Source organism: Dreissena polymorpha, chromosome 7 (assembly GCF_020536995.1).
Source record: "Dreissena polymorpha isolate Duluth1 chromosome 7, UMN_Dpol_1.0, whole genome shotgun sequence".
Taxonomy (NCBI): Eukaryota; Metazoa; Mollusca; class Bivalvia; order Myida; family Dreissenidae; genus Dreissena; species Dreissena polymorpha.
The window spans coordinates 76,061,346-76,088,628 of NC_068361.1; the positions used below are offsets into that span (position 1 = coordinate 76,061,346).

Here is a 27,283-nt window from a genome sequence, read left to right on the forward strand (position 1 = left end):
CATAGCAGAAAGCAATCGTGATACATCGGCTATCTCGGATTCCTCCTCCAGAGTGAGCAGAAAGCTGACGGAAATTTTAACGGAAATAACCGATCAATTCTCGTACGACCAAATGCTGTTGAATCACAAATCGAAAGTAGGAACTCTTACCTGGTATTTTGGTGGCTTATTGGTAAGAAACTTATGTTATAAGCAATTTTATTAGCAGATTTTGGTGTAAATAAAAACCTAGCTTTATTTAATGTTTGCTTGAGACCACTTTGATTCCATTAATAGGGGTAGATATTATGATGGCCTAGGCTAGGTGAATGATGTGAAAACGGCTTATGAAGTTATGTAGAATTGTTGTTTCTCTTTCCATAGCTCTAGCATAGAGACGTATTTGTGAATTACCGAGAATATCCGAGCCCCACGCAAACCCCACACCACCTTATGTGTTGTATGTGCATTGCATATGAGCTTAAAATACAGACCAGTGGCGTAGCTGCTATTAGGCACAGCGAGCACATTTGGAACATGAAAAATAAAAATGCTTCAACTTCGAAAAACGCATTAAAATGTTGACCCTGAGGGAGGTGAGGTGTTAGAAATCTTCATTTCATTTTGACATAATCCTCAGACAATTGATTCTGGTCCAGTTCAATTGACATGTCTTCCAAGTATCAACTCTTCTACTTCTTTCTATGTGCATATATTCTAGCTCGCTTCTTTTCATGTGTCTTGATGTTACAAGTTTACATAGATCTACATGTGACATTGAGATCAAACAGTAAAATATCAAAGAAAAACAGGCCAAAGTCTTGTATTTTCTTATCTTATTATTTGTCTAGATATGCTTTAAATCTCACCACAGGCGTTATAGGATTTAAAAAATTTAAAAATTTCAGCTGGAGGACCCCGAACCCCCCGGTTTTTTAGATATCATATACGAGCCTACAGCTAAAAAATGCTAGCTACGCCCCTGCAGACGGCTGATTGATTAATGAATGCGGTGCCCCTCAACTGAGCAGTAGTACTAACCCATGATAAACCATAATGCGCTAATGGCGCGTCTTAGTAATGGGTAGAGGGGGTGGGGGAGGAATCACATGTGCATCCTACGGATCCAAAATATCGCTACAGTATATGTTTTACTACCACGATAGGTAACACCAACTGGCAACACGACCAATTTTATTAAATCCCTATTTAGCGTTATAACAACAATTCAAGTCTATTTCAACGATCTTTATGTATAGATCTTTGGTTCTAAAACTACACTGATGATAATTGTTTGACATGTAGCCTCTTAAATGTTGTGCTTGAAGTCAGTTTTCCTTATCTTTTTTCTAAAACTCGCTTGAGGCCCACACATAAATCATCCTACACCGGAATTTAAAATTGGAAAAAATTGAGTCCGAAAAACAAGAGTGATTTAGTTATTAGTTTGTATTAAGTAGTAGTCATAGATTACTGATTTAAATCTTTGAAACTAACCTTAATCCATATTTTAGTTTTGAGGTTGGTCGATCGGCTTTTAATTAATGAATATTCGTGGACGAATGAATAATTGTATGTATGGATGGATGAATGCATCAATCAATAATTTAAGGAATGTACCTTTGATGTTCGACTGACCGTTTTTTGTTTTTCTAGCAAATGGCCTCAACATTCTGTCTGACTACCTTACATAGCTTAAAATTAATAATTCTCTCTTTGTTTTTATTTTAAACTTATGTACGTAAGTCGTTTTTTAACGAAACCGGACACCTATTGACCTAAGACGTGAAATAGAAATGTTTATAAACACTATATTTTTTTATCGAATAGTATGAAATGTTTCACACTTTAACTTATTCTGTCGGTTAAATCAAGTCATGTCTGTTTTATAACTATGGCAACATCTAAGTAGGATTACGCAATCTAAACCGATTTACAACGGAAAAATGAGACGTATAATTCACCAAACTTGCGCGTGGAATGGTCAATATATTATTTCAATGGCCACTTTCTTCCAACGTCTGATTCAAGTAGGGTAGTTGTCAATTACTTTAAAAAACATGTGCAATTAATAACAGTAAACCAGGTTACCTTTGAACAGTTTGATTATGACAATTAACCGCCGATATTTACGGAAACATTCCGGGAAAAACAACTAAAAACAAAATTTTAAAAATCCCCAATAGTGAAAAAACAACCAGACAGATTTAATAATTTAACGGCGTAGCTTAACTCTGATTCAGAGATTCAAATTAAGTTATGCTTGTGTATGATAAAGTTATGCTTGTGTATGAAGAAGACCGAACATTGTAAAACCTCAACAAGACCTAGTCGGTAGTGGGGGTGAGACTTAGCCTAAATGTGTCTTGTTCTGAGAAAATTGGGCTTAATGCATGTGTTTAAAGTGTCGTCCCAGATAAGCCTGTGCAGTCCGCACAGGCTAATCAGGAACGACACTTTCCGCTTTAATGTTATTTTTCGTTCAAAGGAAGTACCTTCTTACCGAAAATCTTGTTTAGGCGGAAAATGTCGTCCCTGATTAGCCTGTGCGGACTGCGCAGGCTAATCTGGGACGACACTTTACGCACATGCATTATGCCTAGTTTTATCAGAACAAGACACAAATAATCTCGATATCAACTAATGTGTTCGATGTATCTGCCTATATTACCATAATTTTTGCCATTTTCAAGCACGATAACACGGGTTTGCAGCATCTCAATTTGTATCAAAACATCTGTATCCATTTAAAAATATAAATGCTGAGAAACCACTCCCGTGTCTGTGATTTTCTATTCATAGAATTATGGCATTGTTGATTTCATCTGCCGAGGTAAACGACTCTGTTGGCACCATTCACAACTGTTTCTTGGCATCCGATTCTGATTTTCTAGAGACTTCCGAGCCGATAACATCCCCACGAAACTTTCCGTACCTTGTGCCTGAGCGTGTATACCAGTTTGCAAGTGCTTCATAGGTTATGGTTTACAACTTTAGAAGTCAATTACATTTCTTTGTCAGCGTTATTCTAGTTTATTAAATCTATTCGAAAGACAATATAATTAACTATTAAACTGTTTTTATAAATTTCATTTACATTATCTTTTTGAGGTGGATATTGTCGTAGTATTTTGACGATATAATCGATTTTTCGGCGTGGTTGTTAGCTTTTCTCCTGAAATGACCTTTATGTAATGCTAGCATACCCGAATAAATACATTCGAATATTTCATTTGCTGATTCGAGAGAAATCCCCCAGAACGTTTGCCATATCACTGCGTCTGTGTACAGCGTATAGGATGTCAGTCACTTACCGGTAATCGTCAGGGGAAGACATGATGGACATTCGATAACCGTAGATAACATAGTATTGCGTTTAAGATGAGAATCAAGCACTACCGAAATAGTATAGTAATGATACAAGGGAAATTATTTAACCCAAAAATGCCTAGCGTCTAGAAAAAAGGCCTTGGCAAACAGCGAAGACCCACATGAGACGCCGCATCATTCTGTAAGAAATATTCTTAATATAGAAATAAATATACTAGACATCCCTAATTTGGAAATAAATTGATCCAATTTAGAAGGATGGGAGAGTCCACTAGGCATAAATGGGTTAATTATCTAACCACAAATGATTGCCGCAATCAGCCAGACCTGTCAGGAAATTAATTCTAAAAACCTGAATAGGCAACCGAAATCTGCCAGTTTGACTTAAATTTGATATTTCAAAAGTATTGTGCTTATAAGTTCCATTTAAAAGACGAAATGAGAATTTTGACCCGCGTTATTCGAAAATGTGTCTTATGTCATGTTTTGCCAGACCAGGTATATATCTTACCACTAGTTACAAACAGAGCTATCATGCGGGTGGTTCCGAAGATAGTCGATGTATTACGATTGTAATTCGTAAGCATGCCTCACGATACCGCTGGCAACCAGTTTCCTAGACTGGTTGCATGTTGGAAGAATAATATGCCGAGTATATGCGGCGTGACCTTTACCTGGAATTTCGCTGATATAAGTTACCTATCGGTGTGCCGTGAGCATCAGTGAGCTTGGATACGTTTGCATCTCCACAGGTAAGCTAGCTTAGAGATTTCGTGTTGACTATCTTTAAAGATAACCTTACATATATTATTAAAATGTAGCTTTCTTGTTCGAGTTTGAAAAAATAATTTAAATGATACTTGATTATTAAAATATTGTTGCTTTTTTCGTTTATATTATTTTATTTGAAATAGTATAAATTGTTTTGTTTTGTTGGAGCTCATTTTATTGATGATTTTTTTGAATTCCGGAAATGATTTACGTATATAAATGCGACGTTAAGTAGATTGTTTATCAACAGCAGATATCTTTCTTTTTTACACCAAAATATATAAAGTACTGGTTCTACCTAATACGCGTACTTGAGACTATCTCGATACGCTATGTGATCTCAAAGAATCGATCTAAAACATATGTTTAATCGAAATGTTTGTTTGGAAAACAAGTAGTCTTACAGCCCATTTTGTCAATGTGTTCAAACAACGTTCTATTCGCCGGTTTATAAAATTAAATGTGCAATCAATTAAAATATTATAGAACCTTGGGATTCAAAATATCTATGTTTGTATGGCGTTAATTTAAAAAAAAATCGGTGATGGACCTGAACGATTATTTATTTTCTTTTATTCTGTTTTTTCCAGAACTAACTGCAACGCGCAAAACGTCTGCTGAAGATTTCTCAGGAGGACTTATTAGAAAAAGTGCAGACCATTTTTGTATTTTCGCTTTAATTCTGCCAGCTTAGTTATTCGCTTGATACCATGACGAACGAAACCGAGCAACTTAACCATAACGAGGCTGTCGCGCCTCCAAAACGAGGCTCCGCGTGTTCGTCACGCGAGGGATCACTCCCGCCAAAAGTTCGAAACGGGATGGTGGAAAAAGACGGTATGAAAAAGTCAAAGGACTTTTGGCAGAAAAGAATTGATCACCACGAGGTCGACAGACTTATAAACCCGTTCAGCGAATTCTGGGGTGAGAATCGCAATCAGTACAAGAATGTCCTTGAAAACGCTAAAGCGGTCTGGAAAGGTGCAGATAAGCGGACGAAATTGACAAAAGAAGACCACAAATATGGCAATGTTGTTGAAGGATCGCTTACGGAGTATCGCGGAAAGAAGGCGAAGAATAACATCGCCAATTATATCGTAGAGTGCTGCGAGACTATACGAGATATAGGCGAGCCACAAGCGGACGGGACGTACCGTATAACGTTCGGGAAACTCTTCCTAGCGTACGAACGGATCAACGACTATTTGGTAGGTCTGCTCGTACGAGCCAGACGACACGGTCTCGTAGATTTTATCGGTGAAATGCTCTACCAACGCCAGGACGATCACGTGATTATCACGTTACTGAAGGTGCCAACTATAGACGAGTTAAACTTAAAGTTTATTGCCTTCAACAAGACTCAAGAAGAGGAAAGAGAAAGACAGAAGTCCAAGTGATCTTGTATATACGTGCATTCGTGATAATTTCGTTTTCTTTTCGCAGGACATATATATCTATGGTACACGGATTATAAAAAATCGTGACATTTTCTTAGTCGGAAATTAATCTTGTGAGTTACTTAGAGTCGGATGATCTCTTAGTGACTTCCCGTTTTGATTTGTTTGAAAAGATGTGATAATTCAAGGGCAAAGTTATTATTATTCTTTTTAGTGTTACACGATGCATTCTTTCTACGTTTTGCTCCTTTTTCGGTACGAATTGAACTACCAACGAGGCTTCTGAGCGAAAAGTACAAAAGACTGGTTGCTATGTGCCTTCCCGTATGGGTTGTTTCCCTTCTAACCGGCAACTTCCTACGTTTTCGTCAAACATAGACCGGACGGAGCAAGTTTAGACTAGCCCAAAAGGGAGTTGAGACTTATTATTTATAAATATAAACCAGACACTGCGTGTCAAAATATTTATTTGTCGGCTTTAGTGTAAACGTTTTTTGTTCAGTGTGTTGCGTGGCTTTAAGAGAAAGCTTGGATCAGACGAGCCCGTATTTCTCAATACGTATTCAGTTATAATATACTTGAACCACGCCTATTGGAAAACCGGGATTAATGCATGTGCGTTAAGTGTTGTCAGATAAGTCTTTAAGTCCGCACAGGCTAATTGGGGAAGACACTTTCCGCCATAACTAGATTTTCGCTCTGTAGAGAATTCCTTTATACGCAAAACAATTTAAGGCCAATATGGTAGGACACTATGCGGTATTTAGAAAGTACTGTATCGCTAGATTCTGTATTAACTGTGTTGCTTTTTTGAAAATCAAAACGATTCATGAGCGTTTTTTTAATTAATAACCATGTTGAAAAAGCTGTATTCTATTTTTTATATGAATATATAAATGTCGTAGTTCTTTCATATTTTGTTTGTTTTGTTTGTTTTTTTAAATGTTTTGTGTTAACGAAGCTTCGCTGGGTTTCGATATACATTCAAAGTTTAAGTTATTATGATTCCAATGTAAATACGTTTTTGTTATGTTTTGTTTGTTTATATGTTACAGTAATTTGTTCTCATATAAATGTTTTGTTTGTAAAAGTACGTTAATCACCACCATTATCACCAACACCTTCACAATAGTTATCATCATTTATGTTTGAATTATCATTATTCGTTGTAGAAGTAGTAGTAGTAGGTTATTATTATAAATATTATTTTTATGTTTGTTATTATTAGTAGTATTATTATTAGTAGTAGTATTATTATTTAAGAGGTTTTGATGGTGTAAGTAACATTTACAATCTTAAGGTGTTGTTTTTTATACATTGATGTAAACTGAGATGTTAAAGGGGCCTTTTCACAGATTTTGGCATTTTTTAAACTTATTCATTAAATGCTTTATATTGATAAATGTAAACATTGGATCGTAAAAGCTCCAGTAAAAAATCAAGAAAAAAAATAAAAAAAGGAAAAGAACATTGCCCGGAGCAGGTTTCGAACCAGTGACCCCTGGTGTCCTGCCAGAGTCCTGAAGTAAAAACGCTTTAGCCTACTGAGCTATTCCGCCGAGTACACATGCTGAACGTATTTTATACCCTATATAAGCAATCTTCGTAGTTTCACAAAATTTAACGACAAAAACAGAACTCTCCAAATTATTCAATCGTTTCGCGTTGCAACGCTTTATAATTTTTAGGTTTTAAAATCGTCAAAAGATGCATATAATGGCTCTATTAGACCATGGTAAATGTTCAGTATTACTGTTTCCTCACAAATATCATAACTAAAACGAAAATTTGCGAATCTGAAACAACTTTTTTCAATTTTGTCAATTTACCAAAGCGTGAAAAGATCCCTTTAAGGTAACACATTCTTTGAAAGAAATCGAATATTTTAAACAGTTGATTTTGGTAGCAATATTCAGTTCTGATGACTTAATGCAAACATTACTCGGTATTGACTTTGTTATTTTTATCAATATAAAATGCCATTTCTGGCACTGAGCATTCAATATACCGATAATACTAGGATAAATCATCATCAACTAGACAAAAACGTTATGGTGATAAAAGTATGCAGGTGCTATTGTGTTTTATTAAATGGTTTTTGTTCTAAAATGTATGAAGACTATTTGGTGAAAACAATGTAAAATTTTATGCAAAATTCACGACAAACTGGAAATGTAAGGTGCACATCATCAGAATTCAAATGAGAATTTCGCATATGCATTAGTCATTGTGTCCCGAATGGAATTACGAATTAAGTGTCAGATTTTGTATAACAGAAGAGTGAATCAATAATGTGCATAAACGCACAAGCGTCTTTTGTAGGCTGTATAGTTTTCGTGTAGCTGTGACTATGTACACAGATTGATAAAACATCAGACACGTTTACTCTGTTAAGAAATATGCTTAAACTTCGTATTTTATTGTCTTAAACGATGATGTAAACTGCTGTGCCTTAATTGTGTTTTTGTTGATGTGTTACATTGACGATACGTAAATTTAGTTGTCTGGATAAAATATGATTATATCGAAATTGAAAAAAAAATGTTTAAACAATTAAAATGTTTTTGACTCAAATATTATTAAAATAAAGCATTTAAACAACAGCTTTTTCGTCTGTTATTTCTTCCACCTACGCAGACGCAAAACGAATACCAGCAGACGAGAAATAGTTACATGTAATATCTCTGAACGAATTCTGCCCTGCCACTGAGCGGAAAGACCAGCCGACAATGCCACTAAAGCAACATATCTCTGACGTCATTTAAGTACATGTTTGCGCATTGCAACAGGTGAGGACGAGAAAAAACTTGTTTCCGTGAAGAACTCTCAAGAACTATCTTAACTACCTTATCATAAACAGAATCGGGCCCGCCTCTCTGAGTTGTCTTGTTGTCGGGAACTTGGAAGCATGCTGCATGCAGAGGGAACACATGTATAATGTACATGTATAACTAAGAAGTTCTATATGAGGGTGCACTGCAACAATTTCATCGCAAAGCATCTCCCCCAGTCTCCCCCAGTCTCCCCCAGTCCCGATTGCTCTACAAAGGCCTTATATCTAATATGTCCTAAATTTGTTAATCTTTGGTTTTCCCGATCATTCAGGCTGTGCGTAAGGAGACCAATTATTATACATCACAGGCTACCTGCCCCCTCTGCTACCCATCCCGCCCCCCCCCCCCCCCCTGCCACACCTTTCCCCCCTCTTGTCAATTTGGTATACAAAATATCAAAACAAACAAGGATGTAGTTGCGACAGGTCAACTGCGCAATCAGACGACCTTAGTATGCATATCACTTATAATAATAGGGTGGCAATATACTTGTGTAATTGACTTTAAGTAAGTCCGAAATATTGCAAAATGTATATAGACGAATTAATGCAGTGTTCATAACCCATCAACGAACATGCACGTACTTAATTAAAAATTGTCTGGAGATATTGACAATCATATCAGATCTATATGAAAAAAGCCAAACAAACTTCAGGCCTCAATCATAAACTGAGGATTGGTTAAGTACAGTGAGTTGATCCAAAGTAGAACCATATGTGTTGTACGATACTGTAACACGACACATGTTTAAACAGCTGCCCGATGCGGTGGGAGATATTCGTGCATAGATAAGCTACGTAACCATCTAGACTGTTTCTGCCAATGGGTAATTATATCAATGATCATTATAATAACACGGGTATCGCACAACGCGTAGGGAGGACCCACGGGTTTGGATTGTCAAGGGAGACCATCGCTGTACGATTGTATTCGTAGACGGATCATTGCCCTCCCCTGTTTTGATCGGGTTTGAAGAGTCCGTTGTATTCGATAATACAAACTAAAATAAATATAATACTTCCGCCGCTTAATTTAAAGTGAATGCACGAATATTGATACTTACCTATGAATTTCCATCGGAACAAATTTTTTTTGCAAAAAAATTCAACAACAAGTGTCCAATATTGTCTGAGATTAAAATAATTTTCATATGAACATACAACTTATTAGTACATGTATATACTTTACTATACGATATTGCGATGTAGCTCAAGTATTTCATTTACGCATTGTGTAATTAAAAGCATGTTATGATACTTTTCTCTAAACAAAAAAAAAACACCTGTTAGTCGGACAGCGTACAATTACACGCGGCAGTGAGCCTACCAGCTTTCCCTAAATATCACAAACACCGATTAACAATTATAATCTACATATGTTCGACAGGTGTTGCTGGGTTGTTGTTATATGTCCAGCGTTATTGGCGTTCTCCGTCGCTCTCTAGGCAGCATGGCAAGCAGTTACGTTTCCGGCACGCACTCCATGGCCTTCGTCACCGTACCAAGTATGGACGTCGGCAAGAAACTTGCTCAGTACGTGAATGACTTTATTACTTTTACATATACGTTTAATTATTAAAAAATGAAATTATAACAACTTCTTGTTTATGTTTCTAAGTAAATGTCTATGATGTCCTTTTGTATTAGATTAGGACCCAAGGTAGAGTCCCTGCACTATACCCGAACTATTTGGAATTTGAGTTCATTACATGTAGAAGATTTCGTGACTTAACTTCAAGTTGATATCGTATGTATTTCTGCATAGTTCGACGCGTACACGTTTTCCTGAAGCTCGAATTATACTGACGTGTCTTTTCGGTGTCTGTTACACACGCTGGATCAGCAGACGATTTATTGCTTAAATCTGCCTTACGGAGGATTCCGGAAATAGTCGATGTATCACGATTGTCTGTTACAGTGGCATCGTTCAAAGAAGACTGGCGGCCTGTGTGAACATCATTCCATCCGTAACGTCCGTGTAAGTACTTGATGAGTGTGCGTAAAGTACCGCCCCAGATTAGCCTGTGCAGTCCACACTGTCTAACCAGGCACTACACTTTCCGCTTTAATGGAATTTTTCGTTTTCGCTCAGGCTTATCTCTGAAGATACTAGTATTGAGGCCAATATTCCCAGAGCGCGTCTCTCATATCTAAGAAAACCACATTCAGGGATAGAAACCAATCAGGGAAACAAACAAATTTTCTTTCGATGGTTGCACACTGTTTTCCGTCAACACTTCTTCAGAGGAAACATGGGTTTTCTCAGAAAATCTATGGACCTTCCAGAATTCAGACGGGTCATTCGCTAATGTCCCGCTGCTCTTTGTATAATTGTAGTGTTAGAATATTCAATCGAATTGCAATGGATGTCCGTCTTTCGTTTTGGGGGGGGGGGGGGGGGCTAAGAGAGTTCGATCTGGGAATTAAAGGTATCTTTGTTGAAGACACTGATCGTGTCGCAAGAAATCTGACCTTCGACAAAATCGAGTAAGACCCAGAGTATATTCACTCGTCCGATCGAATGCGAATGTGTATAGTGTTTACAATATAATTTATTAAAGTATTTTTCTACCATTATAATCAATAGATATAATTATGTGAAATTAGAATTAATTCTTACACGTTTAATTTATTGTAAAAGAGGTTCCCACGTTTGTGCTGCTTACTATACAGTAACTGTATTGCGTATGTTGCTCTTTTATCAAAATAAGATGAATGGATTGCTTTTGACAGTATGCTGCCATAGTACGACGATTGCGTACTTACTCAAGCACGTGTTTCGTACACATTTCAGATACGAGTGGGAGGGGAAAGTAAATGAGGACTCCGAACTCATTCTGGTAAGTCGAAAATACAAAGACCAGATCGGAGTAAATCAAACTGCTTTTACTAGTAATCGAACGGCTTTATGACACTCTAGAGGTCAGATTTATTGCCCAATCGTCATCAGAATTTGCAGGAACATTTCTCCCAATGATATATTTGTCGAATGTAAAACTGTGTCATTTTGGGTCAAAAACTAGGTCAATGGGTCAAATAAAAAAAAGAGTGTGAACACTTTATATACGACTTTTATTGCCCAATCTTCAAAAAACTTAATCAGAACATTTATCTTTATGATTTTTTTCTGCTGAGTTCGCAATAATAAATATAAATCTAGGTAACTTGTTCAAATTTAACACAAAGATTTTGAATGCTCTATGCAAACCAAAATTATTGCCAAATATTCATGAAACGTGTTCAGAACATTTGTCCTAATAAGCAATAGTATATCGACTAATTTTGAATCAGGGTCACAATGGGGTAAGACGATTGGTTACTAGGTAAAGTGAAAGAAAGTCACATTTGTTAGGTATGGTTCCCGTCCATTGAAAAACATTTAATACATTTCCGGTCCATTGAAAAGCAAAACGAACTGGGAAGTTTTCGTGATCCGCCTAACGGAAAATAATTTGCACAGTCTTAGGTCATATATTTTTCCGGCTCATGAAAATTGCTTAGAACATAAATACATTGTATTGTTATGCTATCTGTGATGAGTTTGAAAATGATTGTTGTTTGATTGTACATTTGTAGTTTTTTTTCAAAAGGTGTGAACGTGTTTGGGTAGTTTTTTTAATACGTCTATTGTGTAACCTTGTGGACTATTTTGCTAAGAATGTCTGTGACCAGATTTTACCTTTTAATTCTCAGATACTTATTGACATGCGTGTAGTTCATTAGAGAATCAAATTAGATTACAGACATTTCTTAATAGATTCGAGTGTTAAAGGCTTCAAATATACTGCTTATAGCAAACGTCATAAAACCTGAACATCCTGCGAGTTACTCATAGGCTTGGCGGTTCTGGTTTTATGCTTGTTTCAAAGCCTTTTTCAATTTTCTTCAGAGCGGGAAAGAGATATAGAGAATACTAGGTTAGCGTTGAATACAGAGAAGTTTATGTTGCGAGGCTTAGAACGCCGGAAGCGCGAGCCTTGGCGAGCGCTTTCGGTGTTCGAGCCGAGCAACATAAACTTCTCTGTATTCAACGCTAATACTAGTATTCTATTTATCCCATTTGATTTTTTCAACGTGACGTTTAACATAAATAGATCTAATAACCTTAACAATAATTTTAATTCCGTCATTAAAGCGCTTAAAATCTAACAAATGTAACCATGCGTAGTGATATACATGTATTTGTTCTGGTACGCGAAATAGTCTTTAAAAAATTCACACACAAACTGTAAAACAAGTAAAAATATCACCATATGCATACATTCAATTTTACGCAGTATGCGAATTTTAACACATTACGACCGCGAAAAGAAGATTTTACTTTACTATAATTTATTTTATTTTCGAAAGAAAATGATCAAAATCCAATCTGGCGGCCATTACTCCTGACAAAATGCTGTCGATGTCAACATACATGTTCACCATCGACGACCTAGTTCTGGCTACCATTACTTTAAATGTCGCTTTTTATGATTTTTGACTGGCGCGACTTTGTACAGGTCTGTCAATACTAAATAAACTGTACGCTGAAGTTTCTTTAGCTATCGAAGACCTTGACAATTTTGACGAGTAAACAGACAATTGCAGCGACTGACACTTTATTTGACAAAATATACAGGGCAATACGTTTTCCGACTTCGGACGACGAATTTCAGGACGCGCAGAACGTGTTTTTTATATAATGTTATGGGTATGCCGTGTGTGATCCGATGCATCAATGGCGCCCATGTTAAAATCATTTCCCCGAGATCAGGGAACGACAAAAGTACAATCAAAAATCAAAACATGTAAGAACTAGTATCTAACCTTTAATTATCCTTTAAAATCCATCTAAATCCATTTAACTCAATTATTGACGATTTTGCATCTAGGGTCTTTAATAATTATTTTAGCATAGTTAAATAAAGACCCTTATGCCATTCTATCACTTTATTCAAATGAGTATATGAACGCGATAAACTTTCTTCTTCGTCACACGCTACGTCATGTACTCTACATTACTGCTGTTCAAATGAACCGGAGCAGTTTATCTAATAATAGCCGTTGGTAAACTCGGTTGCATTTGCAGATTTCTGCATATAAACATAATTATGTTTAAACTTGCACAATGTTTTATTTCTCTATGGTAAATGCCCTTATTGTACGAAAAAATAATCTAATATATAAATACACAAAGAATGGAAAACATTCAAGTACACAACAGATGAATGAGTAGAAAATACTCGTGTACAAATGGGACGTTCCCAATTCCAGTGTGGTGCTATTTTTACCATCTTATACTTTACACAGCTCTATGCCTAACGTGAATTAAATAGGAAAGCAAACATAGCAGATTATTCATGAACTGTGCGATATGTGTATGGCTTGTTGTACATTCTTAATATTTAAGTTAAATGTCAAAAGTATATGCTTTGGTTATAAACAATGCACATTACACTAAATAATGTCAAATGACTAGATTTAAAGGTTGAAGGTCGTATAATTTTGAAGCTCAAGTTTTGTCGACTTTGTTTCTTATGAAAAATCATTCAGTGGTAAAGTAAATATACATAAAAAAATAACAAAACAAAAATCGTGTAATTTGATATTTTATTTCAACATTTCTTTTGGTGAATATATCATATATATTTTTTTCTGCAAAATATGCACATTTTCTTTTCATGGGTGACCTTAAAATTCGATCAATGAACCAAACAATTTCGACCTAATTTTAGCGCATATCGCATGACGTCATTTAAAAAGTAGTCCGTGCACGCGACAGGTATATTCCACAGTGTTGAATACAAGCAAGTATATTCCACAACGTGTTATACCGTCAATGTCGCGGTGAAAATGGGATAAATAAACCCGATACTCGACTTCGCGGCTGTTACTGTGACAAACTCTTGTTTATTTAGGCGTTATGCTCATGGGTGTAAAAACATATACATACATTAAAGGTGCTTCTTTTTCTTACTCCCTTTGCAGATGATCAAAACCTCGAGTGAGAAAATTCCAGATCTGTCAAAATATGTGCGGTAAGACTAATTCTTTTTATAGTAACATTTTGGTTGTTAATTGATACGCACGTGTTTTAGCTCAAACAAATACCTTTTAAATCGCCAATATTATGCGGATATTAGAGTGAGTTTTTTGTATGAAAGTAAGTTTTATTAGCACAAGACAGGGAAGGAACATATTTTCAAAAGCGCTCAGCCAATCATTGCCAACCGTTGTAAATTGCAACATATGTACATGTATTTGCGAAGATGCAAATGTAAACCAGGCCCGTGTTGGACTCGAGGGATAATACATTCAATTTTAATACCCCCATTCTTTATGTTGTTTTGTTCAATCTGTTCCAGGGAGAACCATCCATACGATTGTGCTGAAGTGATCAGCGCAAAGGTAAGTCGTCATCCAGGGAGAACCATCCATACGATTGTGCTGAAGTGATCAGCGCAAAGGTAAGTCGTCAGTCTGTGGCTTGGTCCGTCTGAATAACAGAGTGTGGAACCAGTGGATGTAAGCGGCACTCTGTTGCTTGATCCGTCCAAATTTTAGAGTGTGGAACCAGTGGATGTAAGCGGCACTCTGTTGCTTGATCCGTCCAAATTTTAGAGTGTGGATTATAAATTGATGTAAGCGGCACTCTGTGACTTGGTACGTCCTACTTTCAGAGTTTGGAACACCAATTGATGTAAGCGGCAATTTGTCGCTTGGTCCGTCCATATTTTAGGGCGTGGAATACCAATTGATGTAGGCGACAATCTCTGCCTTGGTCCGTCATAATTCCAGAGTGGTGAAAAACAATTGTTGTAAGCGACACTCTGTGGGATGGTCATTCCTAGTTTCGACGATTCTAAGGAAACACTATAAACATCAACAACAAAAAGTAAATTCACAACAATACTTAAATATGACGTGACATGACTCTTTTTGTCTATGTAGACGTTTGACAACATTTACTTAATACAGGCGCGGTTACATTGTTGAGATTTAAATGTTAAGTAGAAGCGGACATGTTCATGTTCAGTAACTTGAATATTAAAATGCCGATTAAATCAGTGTTTAGCCTATTTGCATGTTGGAAGATATATCTTGAAAGATAATTGATATAATGCATTACCGGTACTATTTTTCACTGCATCTCTCTCTCCCTCACACACACACACACACACCTTCACTTCACGTCAATCCGTCTTTAAAGCAGGCACTCTTTGTACACTGTGTTCCCTAATTGAAATCTAGCGGCGGATGAAAGTTTAAGATTTAGATAGCTTACTGCAGTAAATACCTTTCAGATTGAGGACGGGAATGAGCCGTACCTCAAGTGGATCGGAGACACCGTGAACAAACCCGTCGTTTAAGCCAAAGGGGACGACAAATAACAGTGAACAATAAATGACTTTTGAATAGACAGCCAGCTCCCGTCTTATTAAAGATCGTACGACAAATTTAAGTTACGACTGAATCTTTAGTTGAAAACAAAATAAAAAGATATGACTTTTGTTGTTTAAGCTATGAGTCAAGTTAACCCTTTCAGTGCGGGAACCGAATTTTGAAGGCTTTTGCAAACAGTTGGGATCCAGATGAGACGCCACAGAACGTGGCGTCTCATCAGGATCCAAACTGTTTGCTATTCTGATAATATTCTTTGAAAAAAATCGAAGAAAATGCTAATTTTAGAAATTCAGCAGACGACATTTTAGCAGACGACAAATTTCCCAGCATGCAAAGGGTTAAAGATACCACGGGAAGTATCAGGAAACAGGAAATAAACCTATACTACATGATTTTTAACGAGTTTGCTTCTCATTAGATTGTTTTATAATTTGAATTTGCAGTACGATATTTAATAAGACCGGCCCCTGGTTTTGATCAGTATTTTTTAAAGACTATATTATGGTGATTGTAAATCATGTTCAGATTTGTGCACTTCGGCTAAGAAATTGTGAGTGATGGGTTACGTTTTTGATATTCTTAAATAGCCTCATATTTTTTTCAACTCTCCAACCACAATGCACTCAGCTTTGATACTTGGTATGTTACATCCGTTTGTTATCCTCTTCGGATGATTCTTCAAATTATGTCCATAGGTTCGAAACTTGACACTCTTTTTCACAGGTGAGCGATATAGGGCCATCTGGACCTTTTTGTTTAATTGATCGTTTTAAATGTGCTTTCGGCTGAAGAGTTGACCATGTATTACTTTATTAAAGGGGCCTTTTTTCAAATTTTGGCATCGTAGTTCCACAAAATATAACGACAACAACAAAACTCTCCAAATTATTAATTCGTTTCGCGTTGCAACGCTTTATAATTTTCGGGTTTTTAAATCGTCAAAAGATGCATGTATTGGCTATTTAAGAGCATGGCAAATGTTCAGTATTACCGTTTCCTCACAAATATCATAACTAAAACGAAAATTTGCAAATCTGAAACAACTTTTTTCAATTTTGTCAATTTACCCAAACGTGAAAAGGCCCCTTTAAGAAACTGTAAATGATTTTCATGATACTGTTTTTGTAGTTCCATTTCTGTCATGATAGTGTGTGTGAGCCAATGGATGAAATGTGACGGGAAAGAAAACAAAACGAATGCAATTCGTATGCCGTGCCCGTAGATTTAATGTTTGTTTCGCACTCACAGACAATATGAACACTCGTAAAACGAGTATAATCCATTGTATTTTGATCTGAATAAAATATAACAAACGTACTCAATAGTGTGACATGTGTTGTTTATATAGCAAACTTTTTGAATTTGGTTGCGCTGGTTCTTATCGGTTTATCATATGTGCAAAATACTTGGTTAAAACATATTTATTTCGGAATGCATATACATGAAGAATATACACAGTAATATGTGGATTGACACGTCTAAATTGAATTTTAACTTTTTCATAATGTTTATTCTTGTGTAGGCCTTATGAACAATGTACTCAATATGGGTGCCCCATTTAAGGTCTTTAGTAAAGTAGAACCCTAGGTGTTTATGTTTTGTGACTTCGCTAATTGCGACGTTATTCATATATACAGGGGATGTTGAATTGTGCTTGTCTTGCGACTTATAATAATTAACTCCGTTTTCTAAGGAATGAAACAGACAAGCCATGTTTTAGCCCATTTGTTGATTCTTTCGAGATCGGAGTTAAGTGTAGCTGCAGCGTGGACTAGATTGTCGACTACAACATAAAGGCTTGTGTCGTCGGCAAATAACCTGATGTTGGCTTTAATATCTAGAACAATATCATTAATAAAGATTAAAAAAAGAAGAGGCCCTAAAATGGAGTCCTTGGGTACTCCAGCGTTGATATGAGAACAATTGGATTCTCGTTTGGGAGAACAACTTTTTGTTTGCGGTTTGTAAGGTAAGATTTGCACCAAGTTAGAAGACTGCCTCTTATGCCTATATTGTTAAGCTTGAACAACAATCCCTTATGCCATACACGGTCGAATACATTGCTAATATCGCAGACTATAGCTCTGACCTCTTTTCCAGAGTCGATAGCCTCGCTAAATAAGTTATATAGAAACGTTAGCTGGTTTATTGTTGAGTCACCAGGAATAAATCCAGATTGTAACGGGGAAAAGATATGAAGGGTGTTTAGAAAGTTAAATGTATGTTTGAATACAATTCTTTCAAATACTTTTCCAAGTGTGCTTAGTAGGCAGATAGGACGATAGTTGGCTTGGTTAGTTGAGTCTCCTGATTTGAATATTGGGGTGACAAAAGCTTCTTCCCATGGTTCTGGGAATACAGAGGTGCGTAAAGAAGTATTGAAAATATCGCTTAGGGGAACAGAGTTCAGTTGAAAGTTCTCTCAGGATGCGATTGTTGACTGAATTTGGGCCAGCAGCTTTGTTTAAGGGCAGGCCCCGTAGCACTCATTCGACTTCAGTTGGAGTAACCACGAGAGAACTCAGAGATTTGTTGTGCTGATAAGTTTAGTGGCTTAGGTTAGGTGCTTCTGATTCGTCAAGGCGCGTTTGTTCAGTGAAGAAGTTATTGAGGACAGAAGCCTTTTGTATGTCGTCTTCGATTATTGAATCGTTATCGATAAGTGAGGGTATAGATGAATTTGCATTGGGTCGAATTAAGATGTTTAACCATGACCACCATGATCTAGAATTTGGCGTTGATTGAAGCTTTTCAGCAAACTTTTCATGGTGCTTAAGTTTAGCGCGTCTAATTTCGGCAACGACTTTGTTTCGCATAGTTCTGAATTTACCCCAGTCGCGTTCAATGGTTGTTTGTTTGGCTTTATAAGACTGCAAAAGACTTACCATTACTATGTGAAAAAGACTTTAATTGCTATTTACTTAGTGTAAAAGATCGATACTTTTAGCACAAGGCAATATCTACGTATTGAATTCTACGTACATTTCTTCGACCAAAACTACATTCAAGACTTACCATTACCACGTGCAAAAGACCAATACCACGCGCAAAAGACCTGTACTACTTTCAATAACAACTTGTACAATGTGTACAAGTAACACTTCTTGAAGTGCATTACAACAGTATACGACTGTACACATATCATCATGTCATAATCATGTTGTTGACCATCGCGATGATGATCACAAACATGTTTTAATCCGATATCGAGATTTTCGAAGAGTTTAGATACAAGTAGGATATGATATATTCTACAAGGGCATACGTGTAATAGGTATATAGCATTACCTACACAATAGGTGCATTTCATTGGGTAATTCATACGACTCTGTATTTTGTGTTTTAATTACTTGGCTTGTCGCAATGTTTCATTCTTGTTGACATTCAGCCTTCGGCATATGCGTTCGGTGTGTGTGTGTGTGTGTGTGTGTGTATGAACTGTAGTTTTTCAAGTGCCTGCCCTGTGTCTACCATATGAACATCGCCCCAAGCAGGCGTGTTTGTTGAGTTGCTTGATACAAGATACGGGTGAAGCCCCATTCCAGTCGCGTTTCTGGTTATTTTAACCCATTTATGCCTAGTGGACTATCCCATCCTTTTAAATTGGATCAATTTATTTCCAAAATTAGGGATGTGTAGTATATTTATTTCTACATTTAGAATATTTCTTACAAGTCATTTTTTCTAGACGCTATGCATAAATGGGTTAATGAACGCATTGAAGCACCTTGTATACGGGCTAGTGGGAACAGATCGCTCGAACCCATGACACCTGGTTTGTGGAGCCAGTGCGTTACCACTTAATCCATATATGCCTAGCGTCTAGAAAAAAGGCATTGGCAAACAGCGTAGACCCAGATGAGACGCCACATGATGCGGCGTCTCATCAGGGTCTGCGCTGTTTGCTTAAAGGAATTTCTGTAAAAAATATTCTAAATATAGAAATAAATATACTAGACATCCATAATTTTGGAAATAAATTGGTCCAATTTAGACGGATGGGATAGTCCACTAGGCATAAATGGGTTAAGCATGAATGATCCGCTACGGCAGATATACATATTGTCGAATTCACTTGTGTCCTTAGGATTTTATACGATCAAATCGGCTCGTGCTGGCGAGTGTGTTTTCACAGACAATACTAAGATAAATGTACTTACCGGTACCTACTAAAGATTCAACTCGGGCCTAATGGCAATTATTGGTATTTATTTGTCTTGTTTGTAAATATTGAATTACATGTAAAAGCAATATTCAAATTACCCATTACCCACCTATTTAATCGCCGTAAAAGTTAGAAAATTCACATGTCAACACAATTGATCGTTTACTGGCCGAAGTGAATGTTCATGGATTCCTGGACTTAATCCATTTCAGTTATATCATTCCAGTTCATTTCTAATGGAATTGTTCTGCTTCGTTTGATAAGTTGTAGCAATATTGTGTTTCAACTTTAGCAAAATTACAATAAGATGACCACAACCAAGTTTGCTGAGGTAAGGCGGCTATCACACATGAACAAATCGAGATTGTGTCTGTCATTGTCGGGACCAGAGACACCCTTGGCTCATTTCAATTTACACGCTGTTATATTTAAAGAGGCCTTTTCACAGATTGTTTCATGTATTGAAGTGTGTAATTAAATGCTTTATATTGATAAATGTAAACATTTGATCTCAAAAGCTCCAGTAAGAAAAAGTAACTTTCAACTCGGCTCGAACCACTGACCCCTGGAGTAAAAGTCTAGACCACTCGGCCATTCGTGCTCATACAATGAAAAATGTATTTTATACTTTATAAAAGCAATACTCGTAGTATCACACAATATAACGAAAACAACAGAACTCTCGAAATTATTCAATCGTTTCGCGTTGCAACGCTTTATAATGATCAGGTTTTTAAATCGTCAAAAGATGCATATATAGATATTTTAGAGCATCGTAAATGTTCAGTAATACTATTTCCTCACAAATATCATCACTACAACGAATCTTAGACATTTTTTCTGATTTTTCTCAATTTATCAAAACGTGAAAAGGTCTTTATAAGATATTTCCACAAATGAAAGCTATTACGCATGCAGGTTTTTTTTAACAGATAAAGCGTTGATGAACGAGGATAAAAAGTTCAGCGCAAGACGTACCAGTAAATAAACGAAAGTTGTTTCATTCAATTTGAAATAACTGTCTTGTGTGCATTGATTTTGCAAACAATACTAATTGCGTAGTTTAAACAAGCATGTTATCTGTTGGAAAATACGATATAGTCCGTGCTCATACACAATCTGCTACAAAAACTAGTAAACATTCCGGTATCAGTGTAAACCTGTTTGTTATAATTTACATTTAAGTAAGCAATATTTGATTTGTAGCAAAATATTAAGAATAAAAAAAATAAAAAAATTCCTCGTTCATTTTCATATGTTGGTTTAAAGGGATCTTTTCACGGTTTGGTAAATTGACAAAATTGAAAAAAAGTTGTTTCAGATTCGCAAATTTTCGTTTTAGTTATGATATTTGTGAGGAAACAGTATTACTGAACATTTACCATAGTCCAATATAGCCATTACATGTATCTTTTGCCGATTTGAAAACATAAAAATTATAAAGCGTTGCAACGCGAAACGATTGAATAATTTGGAGAGTTCTGTTGTTGTCGTTTAAATTTACGAAACTACGAAGGTTGCTTATATAAGGTATAAAATACTTATTATGTGTATGCACGGCGGAATAGCCGAGGGGGCTAATGCATTTTTATTTCAGACTAACTCCAGAACTCCGGGGGTCACTGGTTCGAGCCCTGGTACCGGCTACTTTGTTTTCCTTGTTTTAATTTTATTCTTGATTTTTTACTGGAGCTTTTAAGACCCAATGTTTACATTTATTAATATAAAGCATTTAATGACAAACTTCAAAATATGCCAAAATCTGTGAAAAGGCCCCTTTAATGCGAGAGAACAAAATATTGACATTAAAATCGTATATACTCTCTTTAATCTTGTTTAGTTTAGTACAAAAATGTAAATAAAATAATCAGTCCTTAAACTAACACAGATACTATTATTCAACAGCATAGACTAATAGTTCTTTATATCGGCTACCGTTACAAAGTTACATGACACAGTAAATATACAGCAAGAAGTAGGTGGCAATAAAACCCGCCAACTCTGCATATAGTCGCGAGGCCAAACCTCGGGTAAACTGGTCTGCCAACTCGGCAGGGTGTCTGCTGTTATCGCCCCCAATCATCGTCTGATAAGCTGACACCAAGCCTCGGTATCGTGACCGGATATCGACAGTCTTCTACCCTCTTTTAAATTTCAAACAATACTGATCCGATGGCATACAAAGATACACATTTTCTGATGGTTAAAACAATGGTGGTCGAGCTGTTTTAAATACGAATATTTTAATGCATTCGACCGCTTCAGAGATAAGTTTATTACATCTATTGAGTAAATATGTCGCATTTGAAGAGAATAACGAGTTATTGTTTAAAATTAAAACTAAACTTCTTGAAATTGAGTACAGTCTTTTATGTTTCTTATAGATTTCAATTACTTCGGATAAACTTTTGTTAATTAATAAACAAAAGCTCATCAGTCAAAAGGTTATACCGCACTGATTAATTTAAACCTCAAAGCTTTTAATGAACCTTAAATGAATAAGGAATCGATGTATCTTGATTTTTAAAGCCACGATTGGGTTTCAATGTAGTAAGATAGTATACTTCATCATTGTATTAAGCAAATCATTTCAAAATCTTCTGATCGAAAGAATGTTATTTAAAATAATGATATTTAAATATGACCTTAGCAGGATAAACAATATCAATGTAAACAATAGACACAAATAACAAACAAAACAGGAACTGTTAAGAGGTGTGGGAAATCTGCAACATTGGCTGCAAACAGGAGAGGAACATAATTGAACATTCCAATGCTTCGATATGACGCCGAATAGGAAAACAATACTAGATTGGTCTTAAAGTTCGTTTTTATGTATACGGGTATTGCCTTGCGATGCGCGTGGTTTCCAGGTGCATCATAAATGATGTAGCTTAATTAAACAAAAACCGATTTTAAGGTAGCCTAAGCAAATCAAAGATAATAGTAACAGAGAATTAATCTAAAAGTGATGTTTTCATTATGGTGATAAAATTTCGAGACATGAACAAATCTTATTGGTGCGTTAACAAAAATTCATGAGTTTAATTCATTATTTCAAGATTAGAGCTCACTGAATATTATTTCAATAATTGTATCTTACATGTGTATCTTACATATAAAGTACATACGGAGCCTTCATTATGTAACCATCGTTACACTTGGCAATACATTGAAGTTGAAAATAAGTATTCAGTGTAAGAAATAAAAATAAGTGTTGCTTTCGCACAAGAAACCCGCGTTACTCTTTCTCCGACTATAGCCAGTTGACTACGTTTGGTCAATGCACGGAGCGTATATATGTAATCGAGAGTCCGTGGTCAATACGACGAATGCGGAGTCGTAACATTAACCAAAGATGAAATGTGCGTCGTGAATGAAACTATTTAGTCAGTTTTATTAATCACTTTCAAAACAGTTCATTATGGTTGTGTATTTCAGAGTTCATTTACAGGCCAAGCTGAGTCTTCAAGAGTACATATATAAGCAGATTTAAAATCTACATTAGAAGATTCATAAGCAATTGAAAATGCTCATTAAAACAAAATATGCCTCACGAGCAATTAGTTAGATAAAAATGCAAACAAGATTATATGTGTCTTGTTCTGAGAAAATCGGGCTTAATGCATGTGCGTAAAGTGTCGTCCCAGATTAGCCTGTGCAGTCCGCACAGGCTAATCAGGGACGACACTTTCCACTTTTATGGTATTTTTAGTTTCAAGGAAGTCCCTCCTTGCCGAAAATCAAGTTTAGGCGGAAAGTGTCGTCCCTGATAAGCCGGTGCGGACTGCACAGGCTAATCTGGGATGACACTTTACGCACATGCATTATGCCCAATTTTGACAGAACAAGACACATATAAATCTAGATTTCAAACAATAGCCGCATATAAGCGCTAATGCACAATAAAGTGTCCATTTAAATGTCGATTACAATTAAACGATCGTCAAAAATACATGCCATTGTTATTATTGGGGGATTATTTAAGAACATATTATTGGGGGATTATTTAAGAACAATTTATGAAGTAGTTGTCCAAATCAGGACCAATATCCCTTGCTAAATAGTCGAGTGAGCAGTAATTCATACGGAGTGTGATTATTTGTATTGTTGCCTAAACATTCAATACGAGCAGCTATTTGTTTAGTGCACTGTCGCAGTCGTTTATGCATTTCTCATATGTACAGTTTCAAGTGTTCAATCGACAATTAATCGGAACATCGATCTGTGAATCAATTGATCGCAGAGTTATGTAGGAGCAAAATGGCGGACATCACAGACACGCACAGTCATCGTTCTCTATATAAAACGCATTATTGTTTTAGGTAAATTCTGCGTGTGTTTGTACAAATATTGAACCTCCTTTTGAAAAACCTATTCAACGACGCATCTGGTAAACACTAAATGCAATTTGTATTCTTTCTTGAGGCCAATAAAACGTAAACTGTTGTTTTAGGGGATTTTTCATGTGTGTTTTTAAGTTTATGGGGTCCTTCCGCGTCTTATCTAATTAACTTACCTGACTCATGAAATTCGGGACGAGTTTCCAATCAGAGCTGCACTGTCCAACCGTTTAGAGGGCATTTTTTTACTGAAAGTTAAGATTGTTCATCATTAAATGTTCACCTACTAATGTCAGTTATGGACAACACCTGTCATAGTGCTGTGTTTTTGCCGCCTTATAAAGTTACGTTGTTTAACGCACCAGGTATGCCGATACTTAAATTCACTTAACCATAATTCTCACTACAACGCGGCACACGTTTGAAAATAGGTCCAATTAATATCGTGCTGTACCTCTTTGCACATATGTCACGATACACGTGACACAACACACACAAATAACTTATTATGTGTCCCTTACGTAACACAACTTTAAGTTAACTTGATACCTGTTGAGTGCCACGTTGTGCTGCGTCGATATCCACATTCCTTTGCATGCTGGGAAATTTTTCGTCTTCTAAAATGTCGTCTGCTGAATTTCTAAAATTAGCATTTTCTTCGATTTTTTTTCAAAGAATTCCATCAGAATAGCAAACAGTTTGGATCCTGATGAGACGCCACGTTCTGTGGCGTCTCATCTGGATCAAAACTGTTTGGAAAGGCCTTCAAAATTCGGTTCCAGCACTGAAAGAGTTATAACTAGAACGCCACACACCACTCTCGTTATTTTCACACCAAATTTTTATTTGATGTGTTTCCTTCTAAATTTAACGTAGCGGCATTGTCAAATATCACGTTTTGAAGCGGCAGCGCAGAACTTTAATAGAACTTGTGGCGTTGCAAGCAGAATTTGATGTAATACTACAGCGCTTAAAATAATGGCACTTTAAAGTTCAGTTCTGTTTGCAGGAAATAAAAAGATAGTGGATTTTTTCGTTAGCTTTATTTAAATGATAAACAGAATTCTCATCAGTTATTTCCATTTTTTTAAACAGGACATGAAACTGTGACTTAAGTTTGGCCTTACTTTTGTATGATCACTAACGAGAGCAAAATGATGGCACGAAAGCGAAAGGAAAAGATTTATATTATTGTTCCCTACTTGGTTACAGAGCGACAGATTTGATTGATTGATTTTAATACCGTCTTCGTGGATTTATGCAAACAATAAGAGTTGTGTAGTTTAAATAAACAGATTGTCACCAATTAAAGCCATATTGCATGCAATTAATTATGCGGTGTCGATAGGAAGTGTTTTTTACGACACGTGATTGACTGGACAATAAATGAATACCGAACAACTTGTACGTGTATTTGCACTACAAGGTAAATTTTAAGACATGTTTCAACGTAGAAATACTTCGCCTTAACCCTCATTTAATGAAAATGTGAAACATTGATATATGAGCCGGGCTCTGTAAAAAGGGGGCATAATGCATGTGCGTAAAGTTTCGTCCCAGATAAGCATGTGCAGTCCGCACAGGCTAATCAGGGACGACACTTTCCTGTCTTATGATATTTTTCGTTTCAAGAAAGTCTCTTCTTAGCAAAAATCCAGTTTAGGCGGAAAGTGTCGTCCCTGATTAGCCTGTGCGGACTGCACATGCATTAAACCCCCTTTTCACAGAGCACGGTCCATATTTACTGCACAATCTAGCTTGTTGAAAAACGTAGACTATTGAGCTACATGTACTCAGACAAAAACAACAGAACAACAACGAAAGCAAATACAGTATTAGGACGCGTCATGCGAAAATAGACACTTATCCATTTGAGGCCAGCGTAGCTCCAGATAGGTCTCCGCAATCGTGCAGCAGTCTGGCCAGGAGCAAACTGGACTGGACCTAGGCATATGGCATAAGAACCATGTTGGCATGACGCGACTTATACATTATATGACATTATCTTGTTCCTTAATTATTTTCTGACTATTTATGAATACGAATCCGATGGTGTTGCCGTCCGAATTTTGATAATGATGATGATAAGGATAAAGCTTAACATGGCGAAGAAGAAGACTTTATTAATGAGGAATGTAATGTAATGTTATGAGCCTGCCGCTTCTAATCATCGCCACTACTGCTGCCTCTGCTGATAATGATAACGATGAACATTATAATAATAGGGATAATGATGATGATAATGAGGTCAAAAGAAAAGACGATGTAGACAATATTGTAAATTAATCTGCTTTTGCAGAAGCCGCTGTTTCTACAATTAATAATAATGATGATAACGTCTATGGGCATTTTCGCGTCATTGAAGAGATGATGAAGATGATGAAGATAAAGGTGAAGAAGAAGAAGATGATGATGATGTTGGTGACGATGATGATGCTTTTACATGTATTTAACATCTTCATACCTTATTGTTTTGCTTTTCTGCATTTGTACGTTCTGCTTTCAATTTCACTTGCAATATAGCATAATCATAAACATATTGCAAACAACAATTTTACAATTTATTGTGATCATCATGATAATGCTTTATCTGACGATTAAATAATAAACAATACAAAATATATAACCGTTGAATTCATCACACGTACACATAGTTTTACATTCTGCATCATTTTAAATTATACCAACACGTGAAGTAAATGGAATGAAAAAAACATTAGCATAGAAGCTATGACGACTCTTGATGTGCAACAAATGTGGTTTGTTGAATCAAATGTAAACATATACTGACAAAACAATAATAGCTCGATAAGTATAAAACATCACAGTTAATTATATCTATATAAACACATGCAAACCAACTGAAATAATCTTACAATAACATTTGAAACTTAAACCCAAAGCTTGTGCCGCAAACTTCAGATTTGTTGCTCGCTGTTTTCTACAATCATTCCGAAAGAGGATTTCACATACTAAGTATAATCCTTTATGAACGGACTTTTGGATCAACCATGTGAACAATTAATTTGGCAAATGCTCACAGAATTGCCGTATCAAATGGTTTCCTGCGTCTTGAGTTAGA

General features: G+C 36.2%; 2 protein-coding genes and 1 long non-coding RNA gene across 8 annotated transcripts in view; 2 read left to right on the plus strand and 1 right to left on the minus strand.

Annotated features, from left to right (window-relative positions):
* Positions 1–27,283, minus strand: part of LOC127838190 (uncharacterized) — a 451,449-nt gene that overhangs the window by 361,664 nt on the left and 62,502 nt on the right. The gene's annotated exons all lie outside the window — the stretch shown is intronic.
* On the plus strand, positions 55–17,010 carry LOC127838188 (protein CutA homolog). 6 transcript variants are annotated; one of them, XR_008029705.1, is made up of 8 exons: positions 55–172; positions 9,698–9,843; positions 10,229–10,288; positions 11,105–11,150; positions 14,278–14,327; positions 14,655–14,756; positions 15,594–15,682; positions 16,842–17,010. XR_008029705.1 is itself a non-coding variant. In XM_052365784.1 (8 exons), the coding sequence occupies exons 1-7, from the start codon at positions 113–115 to the stop codon at positions 15,657–15,659; spliced, it is 471 nt and encodes a 156-aa protein (XP_052221744.1). In that variant the 5' UTR covers positions 55–112; the 3' UTR covers positions 15,660–15,682; positions 16,842–17,010. The 6 variants fall into 6 exon arrangements, 5 of the variants coding, with proteins under 5 accessions (XP_052221744.1, XP_052221745.1, XP_052221746.1 ...); XM_052365784.1 differs by having other exon boundaries at positions 14,655–14,697; XM_052365785.1 differs by having other exon boundaries at positions 14,714–14,756.
* Positions 3,007–6,810, plus strand: LOC127838185 (actin-binding Rho-activating protein-like). Its single transcript, XM_052365778.1, has 2 exons — positions 3,007–4,061; positions 4,671–6,810. The coding sequence occupies exon 2, from the start codon at positions 4,791–4,793 to the stop codon at positions 5,475–5,477; it is 687 nt and encodes a 228-aa protein (XP_052221738.1). The 5' UTR covers positions 3,007–4,061; positions 4,671–4,790; the 3' UTR covers positions 5,478–6,810.